Raw genomic sequence first — 10,000 nt, forward strand, 5'->3', positions numbered from 1 at the left:
ATTTCTCTGAAAACTGTACATCTTTCTGGTTTATCTTATAATTATAATATCTGTGGGTCCACTTTTCGTTCGCCTGTCACACCAGGAAAGAAAGAAATATCCAAGAGAAAGTTTGTCGTGTTCCACATGTCCAGTCCGTTTTGTCCTCACAAATGGTAATGTTGATGGGCTGAGGTCCATTTCCGTATCCATGTTTTTTACTTGTGTTCTTCGAATTCCATGTATACGAAAGGGAGGCTAAGCAGCAGCTAGCAGCTACCTATGTCATGGGTTGTTTCCCATGTCACCGTCGAGAGTAAAGATTTGAAGACTGGAAACTTCGAGTCTGTGCTTTATAACTTTTTTTGTCTGTCAAAGTTAACATGTAAGGCTTGGCCAGATCTCCTCCCTCAACCGTTAAATGTCTATGCAGTCCTTGCAGATATTTCCTTGCGTCCTGTTCTGCCTGATTGATGACCTAACCTGTAAAACGAAACTCCTAAATCTCGTATTTAAGATTCCAGTCGTCAACTATTTAGTTGTATTGGGTGAAACTATCTTGAAAAAGTTTTTTCCTTCGGAAACCTACCAACATTCCAGTCTGCAGCTGTATATATATACAGCTGAATTGGGAGAACAGAACTTTGCAAAGAAACCTGCCATCACTGACCCATGTGTATTTTGTAAAGATTCCAGATATTAGCCATTTAGCTGTGTTGTATTAACGTAAGAAAGGAACCTATCACCAGTCCTGTGTTTGTGTGTCTACATGTTCCATACGGTGTGTACAGATTCCAGTTAGTAACCAGTTAGCTGTGTTGGATGGACAAAACGGAAGAAAGGAACCTATCACAAGTCGTGTTTTTCTGTGTGCACAGGTTCCAATTGTTCTGTACATATTGCAGATAGTAGTAATTTAGCTGTGTTGATTGAACAAAACGGAAGAATTGAACCTATCACCAGTCGTGTTTTTCTGTGTGCACAGGTTCCAAACGGTGTCTACTGCCCTGGGCGAGAGCTGCTGGCCAACCAGAAGCCTTTCCCTCAGATTCCTGGCGCTTTTCAGTTCATAGGGGAGATAAACGACCCCTTTGGCGACGAATTCAGCATTCTCGAGGTGATGCTTCCTTGTTCTTTATTTATCTATGTATAAGTGTGTAGCTTGGCTTGTTCTATTATTTAATTGTTTATGTATTCATGATCATTGATTTGTTTTTCATTATTTACGTATTCATGTACGTTATCATTTATGCGTTCAAGTATTTATTTGTTTTAATTAGTTTCACTTAAATTCTGTGTGGTCCCATACATTAGTGGGGAGAAGGGTGTGGTGGGGGTGGGGGCGCACGCCATGTAGCAGCTGTGGCTGTCCTCAATTTACCTTTACATAATGCAATAGCAACAGAAGGAAGAGGCCAGTTTCAATAGATATTAACACATTAGTTGTCAGTGAGTACTGTTTTAACAGTAACTCAAACACATGCGACTATAGGTCTTGTATAAATAGTTCAGAAGAGCTCCCTTTGGTGGCTACGCAGAAAGTATAGCATGGTCTATTGTTTCACTCGTACTGGGAATCCCAAAAGAATGTTTGTAATCAAGCGAGGCAGTATTTGGGGATTGAAGCATGCCGGTGTCACGAACTGAAAACTCTGCCTGAACAATCCTTCTCATTGTGGTCAATGCGCATGCGCTAACATGGGGAGATTAATCAGGTCGTGAACAACCTAACCCTAACCCTTTCCCTAACCCTTACCCTAATCCTAACCCTAATCCTAACCCTAATCCTAACCCTAATCCTAACCCTAACCCTAACCCATGGTTCGTTCGGTCAAAGGGTCGCATTTTTTAAGTCCAAGATTGGCGCATGCGCATTGACCGCAATGAGAAGGATTGTTTAGCAGAGGTTTTTACATAGGATAACACCATCCATCTTATTCGCCATACCCAGGTAGCAATTACCAATTAACTCCATCCAACTTATTCGCCATATCCAGGTAGCAATTACCAATTAACACCATCCAACGTATTCGCCATACCAAGGTAGCAATTACCAATTAACTCCATCCAACTTATTCGCCATATCCAGGTAGCAATTACCAATTAACACCATCCAACTTATTCGCCATACCCAGGTAGCAATTACCAATTAACTCCATCCAACTTATTCGCCATACCCATGTAGCAATTACCAATTAACACCATCCACCTTACTCGCCATACCCAAACCAATTAACACCATTCACCTTACTCGCCATACCCAGGTAGCAATTACCAATTAACACCATCCAACTTATTCGCCATACCCAGGTAGCAATTACCAATTAACACCATCCACCTTACTCGCCATACCCAGGTAGCAATTACCAATTAACACCATCCACCTTATTCGCCATACCCAGGTAGCAATTACCAATTAACACCCTGACTGCTTGCTGTGGTGGTTGGAATGTGTTTTTTTTATTAACTGATTTCTAAAAAAAGTCATTAGTTGAATTAACAAACGTATTTCATTACTTCTTCTTCTTCTTCTTCTTCTTCTTCTTCTTCTTCTTCTTCTTCTTCTTCTTCTTCTTCTTCTGCGTTCGTGGGCTGAAACTCCCACGTACACTCGTGTTTTTGCCCGAGTGGATTTTTACGTGTATGACCGTTTTTACCCCGCCATTTAGGCAGCCATACGCCGCTTTCGGAGGAATAATGCTGGGTATTTTTGTATTTCTATAACCCACCGCACTCTGACAGGGATTACAGGATCTTTTCCGTGCGCACTTGGTCTTGTGCTTGCGTGTACTCACGAAGGGGGATAAGGCACTAGCAGGTCTGCACATAAGTTGACCTGGGAGATCGGAAAAATCTCCACCTTAACCCACCAGGCGCGGCCGGGATTCGAACCCACGACCTTCCGCTTTGGAGGCCGACGTCTTACCACCAAGCCATCGCGCCCGTCGTATTTCATTACTAAAATCCTACTGCGCACAGATAGCAACGATGCTGTTATTTTCGGTACGTGACCAAGTGAAGGGATGGTCTTATTCCTTGTTAAAGCCAGCCAGATCTCAGATGGTGAGCCTAACTTTTGTCACTAGAAGGGGTGTGCCTTTAACATGTCAGCATGTATGTACATCCAAATCCGCACATAGTTTAATTCCCGCAAACAGAACTTTGTCAGTTCAAGTAATATTTGCAATCTCAACTAAAAGTGCACAGTTTTGAAGATTTAGTTTAGGATCTGTTCGTACTTTAAAGTGTTGTTTGTTCCACACGTATTTGCAGGGTTTCTAATGTTTCTGTTTGCAGGAGTTTTACGATAATTCAACGAACTTCGCTGCATACCGTTTTAAGGGGGACACTACTACGCTGACTGGTATCAATCAGTATACCGAACTCAATGACTACAATTCAGGTGCGTCTTAGTATGGAGACCAAACGGAATACGGTGCACAGAAAAGGCTCGTGGAATGGAGATAGCAAGAACATTAATTTTTCGACGATGCACACAATGTATTTAGATGTATTTGGGTTTATTCATAACCAGAGCTATATTATGTGATCCATACGAGTTACTGAAACCATAAGTTGCTCGTACATCCATGTATACCTGCTAAGATCAGCTATCAAGGAAGAAATAAAGTCCACATTTTGCCACAATACCTCACTGTTGGCGTTGTCGCCTTTTTATTTGAACAATATCTGTTTTACTTGTTCAGCCAGCCCCTCCACTCCATATGACACAGTAGTGAGATAACTGATCGGCAATTAATGTCACTATATCGATGTCTCCATTTTCATTGTTTGTCTTTTTCATCCTGCCCCTCCACTCCATGACACAGTAGTGAGATAACTGATCTCATCTTTTTGTCTTTTATATCCTGCCACTCCATTCCATATGACACAGTAGTGAGATAACTGATCTCATCTTTTTGTCTTTTTCATCCTGCCCCTCCATTCCATATGACACAGTAGTGAGATAACTGATCTCATCTTTTTGTCTTTTTCATCCTGCCCCTCCATTCCATATGACACAGTAGTGAGATAACTGATCTCATCTTTTTGTCTTTTTCATCCTGCCCCTCCATTCCATATGACACAGTAGTGAGATAACTGATCTCATCTTTTTGTCTTTTTCATCCTGCCCCTCGATTCTCTGACACAGTAGTGAGATAACTGATCTCATCTTTTTGTCTTTTTCATCCTGCCCCTCGATTCTCTGACACAGTAGTGAGATAACTGATCTCATTTTTTTGTCTTTTATATCCTGCCCCTCCATTCCATATGACTCAGTAGTGAGATAACTGATCTCATTTTTTTGTCTTTTTCATCCTGCCCCTCCATTCCATATGACACAGTAGTGAGATAACTGATCTCATCTTTTTGTCTTTTTCATCCTGCCCCTCGATTCTCTGACACAGTAGTGAGATAGCTGATCTCATCTTTTTGTCTTTTTCATCTTGCCCCTCGATTCTCTGACACAGTAGTGAGATAGCTACTCTCATTTTTTGTAATTTATAATCCTGCCCCTCCACTCTCTGACACAGGTGTGAGTTACCTGATCGATAACGACGCCGGTAGCTGCAGCATGTCTTCTGTCAGTGCCGGGGCCATGGCCTTCACTAAGCAGGTCAACGGCCAACAGGTGCGAATGGAGACGCCCAGGGAGTTCTTCATGGACGCCAAGGTCAAATACCAGTATGCTGGATCGGTAAGTGTGATTAAAACCTTGTGTATGCAGATCTGATAAACAAAGGGAAGGAAGAAAGCACTATAAATGTACGACATGTGTAATAGAGTAAGTGACAGTTATTCGGAAGCAGACTCTTGGCACCTGCGAGAACAACAAGCATTGAAATGAACAAGAGACTTTCATCCCATGAACACATTGCACATTAGTAGTATTACACATGTCGTAGGCTTTTTGAGCGCTTACTACTTTCCTTGATGTATTTGATATTTAAATAGCGCTCTGCCATATTTGTTTAAGATTCTTGTGTACGTAGGTAGTGTAGGTGAAACTGGGAATGATTAGCAGAACACTGTGAACGCCGGCACTTTCAGCTTTCTGCATTTCAGTATAGAATTACTCTAGTGTCCGGTGACAGCTTGCGTGTGTTACAACCTACAGCACGCGTATAGTAACTGCTTGCCGAGACTTGTAGTGCAGACTGTATGATGTGGTATTCCCTAATGTGCGAGCCGGCACTTTCACCATTATTCTGTATTTCAGTATCCAGGTTTCCCAATTGCTTCGTTTCCGGCCGATTTATGTGGAGCACGTGATGCGCACAAAAAAATATTGGCGGTTTAGAAGTGTCGTCTGCGCAATGATCGCGGCGGCTTTCTTGACCGCCAAGGACGACCACGCACGTTGTGAGACGTCATTCGTTAGACCTCAATAGGCTTACTCCAGTGTCCAGTAACATCTTGCGTGTTTTACAAACTACAGATGTGTTGATTGTATTGCAGACTGTAGAACGGGGAATTACCTGTGAACTACAGAACGCGTCTAGTAACTGCTTGCTTGTGTTGCAGACTGTAGAACGTGGCATTACCTGTGAACTATAGAACGCGTCTAGTATCTGCTTGCTTGTGTTGCAGACTGTAGAACGTGGAAGTACCTGTGAACTACAGAACGCGTCTAGTAACTGCTTGCCTGTATTGCAGACTGTAGTACGTGGCATTACCTGTGAACTATAGAACGCGTCTAGTAACTGCTTGCTTGTGTTGCAGACTGTAGAACGTGGCATTCCCTGTGAGCGGTGGGTGGCTGTAACCAACCAAGCGCGTGGGTATGAAGGAATCAACGTCACTGTTCAGTGGCACTTTGCTGCCGTGAGTACTCTTTGATTCACTTTATTGTGTGTTTGTTTGGCTGTTCGTTGGGTGCTTGTCTGGATAGCCTACGACATTATCACCTCTCTGTCTCCGTCTCTTTCCCTCTGTCTTCCTCTCCATCTGTCTCTCTCTGTCTGCATTTCTATTTCTCTCACTCTATTTCTTCTTGTCTCTCTTTCTTCCTCTCTGTTTGTCTCTGAGTCTCTCTGTTTGTCTGTCTCCTCTCTCTCTCCCTCACTTTCTCTCTCGATCTCTCCCTCACTCTCTCTCTCTCTCTCTCTCTCAAGGACAGATTGTTTTCATTCTCGCTCTTCGTTTTATGTATGTGTTGTTGGAAGGACTAGTTGTAATAATGCTGCGTCGCTCACAAGAAATAACGGTTTTAGGTGTGACGAAAAAAAGAACAGGGCCTGAGTACGGTGATAAATACAAGACTTATTTTACGACCTTTTGAAAAATACATACATCCCCGTGGCTGCCCGCATAACGAAATCGTATTTCTCGTGTTTTGAACTTGCCAGTGTTACAGCACAGAGCTGAGTCCGTCCCGCACTTCGCTTTGTGTACATCACGTGGCCACCCAAACATCCGTACAACGCAACATTTTCACGAGAAAAACACGTTTATTTGTTTGCTTTGTCTTTATAACACATTTATATCTACATTTACCACTACAACACCAAATTGTTAACTTTATTTTGCAAGTGAATCGTTATCATACAAAATAACGTTAGCACGAGACGAACAAAGGGAAGACACTCATGCAAATTTTCTCAGAGCGCGTCTGCTTCTCCGACTGTTTCGATCGAATCGTGTAATATCTATTTTTGCGAAAACCTCCCGAAGCAATGCAGTCTCAGCGGCTTCCACCTGTAACATAATCGTTATTATTTGGAATGTGACGTCCTGCACTTCGTCAGGTCACACCTATCTCAAAAACTAAGCGTCGCACAGAACCAGCGCCCCTCCATTATACGAAAGGACCATGAGGACCCAACGCTATAATCCTTATGTAATAACGTTTTCGAGTTCGTGTTCGAGTTCGAGTTCTCTCTCTCAAAATGGAGGGATGCTGTAATCCCACATACTAGTCTGGGCAGATCTGAGATGTTGAGCCTAATCGTTTTAAGGGAGTTAGTGAGTATGTTGAACCATAGACCAAATAGCCTGGACCGCCAACTCGTCACGTGACCCTTCGAGGTTACGTCGCTCGACTTTCAGGGGCGCTTAGCGTCCGGTTTGAAAGGCCAGCGATTCGAAGACAGTGAAAAGAAAGCACGCTTCAGTTATTTGTGACAATGGGAGGTGACAATGAACTGGATTTTCCAAAACTCCAAACTAAACTTAACAAAACTCATCGAAAAACATGTTCCATATGCACTTTAGCTGAGTTTATTTTAGCATTTTCAGAACTTACCTCGGCAACTTCGTCCATGTTTACAATCGACACCGGATATGACATCCCCCTGATTTCTGAAAGGCCATGTAAGCGTAGGTTCCTAAATGCGAGAGGCCGCTACCTCGTAATAGAGAGAAAGAGCGGAGAGAGAGCTAGTTGGCGGTCCAGGATAAATGGTCTATGGTTGAACACACGTTTTGCAGGAGGACCACGAGTCGTGGAGTGATGGCAGTAATCCCACAACTACCAAGTACCGTCTGCCTATCCGCTTCAGTCTCTACTTGCCTGGAGAGGTAAGAGTCAATTCATTTCACTTTATTTACTTTATTATCCCAATGCTGGGAAATTCGGGTCGCTTCCTCCCGTAGAAAAGCTAGCAGCAACAAGAGTCGCGCTACCAAGGTGTGTGCGTGGCGGTTAGGTGTGATCAACCACCTACACTTATCGCAGAAAGACCGAGGTCTTTTACGCGCCACTGGGGTGGCTCGGGGGTGGGACATGGATACCGTCTCTTAGTCTGCGCATGAAGTTGACCCGTGTCCGTTCCCGGCCTGGATTCGAACCCGTGACTCTAAGATCAAAAATCCAGTGCTCTGCCAACCAGTTGAGCTACCGGGCCCCCCGTTTAGAACGTTCAGACTCAAGTACAAGACAGGATAATGACTCAAGTGTGTAATTCAAAACTCACCATGAACCAGACAAAAATGTGAGTATACGCCCGGGGCTCGGTTAAAGGCATTTCTTTTGACAACTAATCAAAACTATAGTTTTTCAAGTCCCGGGAATAAACAAGACCCAAAAGATGTCAGATTTAAGATTAGTATCTAAATATCAAGTTATATGTTTACTTCCCTTTTTCAGGATGTGCACAGCAGTGGGTATAATTTCCACATCTTCTACTACAACACTCAGGAACCTCCCTTCACCTCTTTGGACACCAGTCAGTGTTTCCATGGAACTGACCGCAAGACATTACGCTTCTCCATAGCCAGTAAGTGTTTCCATGGAACTGACCGCAATCAATCAATCAATCAATCAATGAGGCTTATATCGCGCATATTCCGTGGGTACAGTTCTAGGCGCTCTGCAGTGATGCCGTGTGAGATGGAATTTTATACGGCCAGTAATTGCAGCCATTTCGGCGCATATTTACCTTTCACGGCCTATTATTCCAAGTCACACGGGTATAGGTAGACAATTAGTAACTGTGCCTAAGCAATTTTGCCAGGAAAGACCCTTTTGTCAATCGTGGGATCTTTAACGTGCACACCCAATGTAGTGTACACGGGGGGGGGGGGGGGGGGGGGGAGTTCGGACACCGAAGAGAGTCTGCACACAAAGTTGACTCTGAAATAAATTTCCGCCGAACCTGGGATCGAACTCACGCTGACAGCGGCCAACTGAATACAAATCCAGCGCGCTACCAACTGAGCTATATCCCCGCAAGACATTACGCTTCTCAATAGCCAGCAAGTGACAAATGCGACCAAGCTAACAACCAAGTGGGGGGAATAAAAGACAAACGGGAACGCGTTCGAAATTCAAGTAGGTCAGAAACACGACCCCCCCCCCCCCCCCCTCCCCCCCCCCCCCCCCCATCCCCAGTAACAATTAAACCTGCAGCTACTTTTTATTCACAATTTGAAAGCGCCAAACTGTATACGTTTCTCGTCACTTAGTAGGTTTAAAAAACGTTAACGTTTTACACTTCCAAATATCCAGTTTGAGAGACACACGCTCTATGAATTGAAAACCTGCATGCAGGCAACATCCAGCCTTTTCATATATAAAAACATACCTTCCTAAGCATGCAGTGGTGGAAAATACCCTCATTGGTTGTAACAGAAATTGTTGCGCTACTTTATTTCCAATAAATTATAATTATGGCCTTTGATTGCAAATGTCGAGCTTGTGTATAATGTGAGAGTCAAAAACATGTACTTTAAAAAAAATACTAAAAAAGACCATACACTTCTGTATTGTGAGAGACAGACACATGTACTTTAAAAGAAAAACAACCCCATACATTTCTGAATACCCACTATACAAACAAGTGTTGACCTTAACGGGGTCAAGAAGCCGCCCTTGGTAATATGGGGGTGGGACACGGAGACAGACAGACAGAGGGAGGGAGATTTTTTTTTTAAATGAATAAATTGTAAAAAAAAAATAAAAATTTTTAAAGTAAATAAATAAGTCTCGATCAAAAATCCATGTCCCACCCCATATTACCAAGAGCTGGCTGGACTGCCGTGCTATTGTAGTGTACATGTGCTCTTTTGTGTGTAGCATTCAAGGCGGGGCTAAAAACGTGTTTCTTCTGAACGACTGGGAGCAATGAGGAACAGGGGGGGGGGGGGGGGGTTGATGAGAGGTAGAGAACTGAGAGGCCTCACATGAGCCAAAAATCAGATACGAAAACAAAACCATACGCACACGTAAACAAAACAGGACACACAAACGTAGACGAAAGACTTGAAAAAATCAAAGCATGCGCACACACGCGAAGACACACACAATAACTCATTAATACACATACTGACACGCAGACACAAGCATCCAAGAACGCACGCACACATGCTCACACACTCACACACACACACACACACACACACACAATTAATCAAATTCCCCATTTCAATTTCTGTTGTGATAACTGATCACGAAGAATGCAAGTCGATTTAAACAACTTTGATATGACCACCAGAAAACAGTTGCACGGGAAAACTTGCAGAAAGTTGTACTTTCAATGCACATGTTATCTCTGTCGGTTTGCAAAAATGATAATACGTT

At 43.2% G+C, this 10,000-nt stretch overlaps 1 protein-coding gene across 2 annotated transcripts in view; it reads left to right on the forward strand.

The window, feature by feature from the left end:
• Positions 1-10,000, forward strand: part of LOC138981224 (uncharacterized) — a 22,055-nt gene that overhangs the window by 5,848 nt on the left and 6,207 nt on the right. For both annotated transcript variants that reach the window (XM_070354068.1, XM_070354069.1), the window contains exons 6-11: positions 965-1,096; positions 3,277-3,382; positions 4,515-4,678; positions 5,704-5,805; positions 7,411-7,500; positions 8,069-8,198. In XM_070354068.1, the coding sequence (XP_070210169.1) occupies positions 965-1,096; positions 3,277-3,382; positions 4,515-4,678; positions 5,704-5,805; positions 7,411-7,500; positions 8,069-8,198 (724 nt within the window). The remainder of the gene's footprint in view (positions 1-964; positions 1,097-3,276; positions 3,383-4,514; positions 4,679-5,703; positions 5,806-7,410; positions 7,501-8,068; positions 8,199-10,000) is intronic.

The sequence above is a fragment of the Littorina saxatilis genome, linkage group LG12 (assembly GCF_037325665.1).
Source record: "Littorina saxatilis isolate snail1 linkage group LG12, US_GU_Lsax_2.0, whole genome shotgun sequence".
NCBI classification, from domain to species: Eukaryota; Metazoa; Mollusca; class Gastropoda; order Littorinimorpha; family Littorinidae; genus Littorina; species Littorina saxatilis.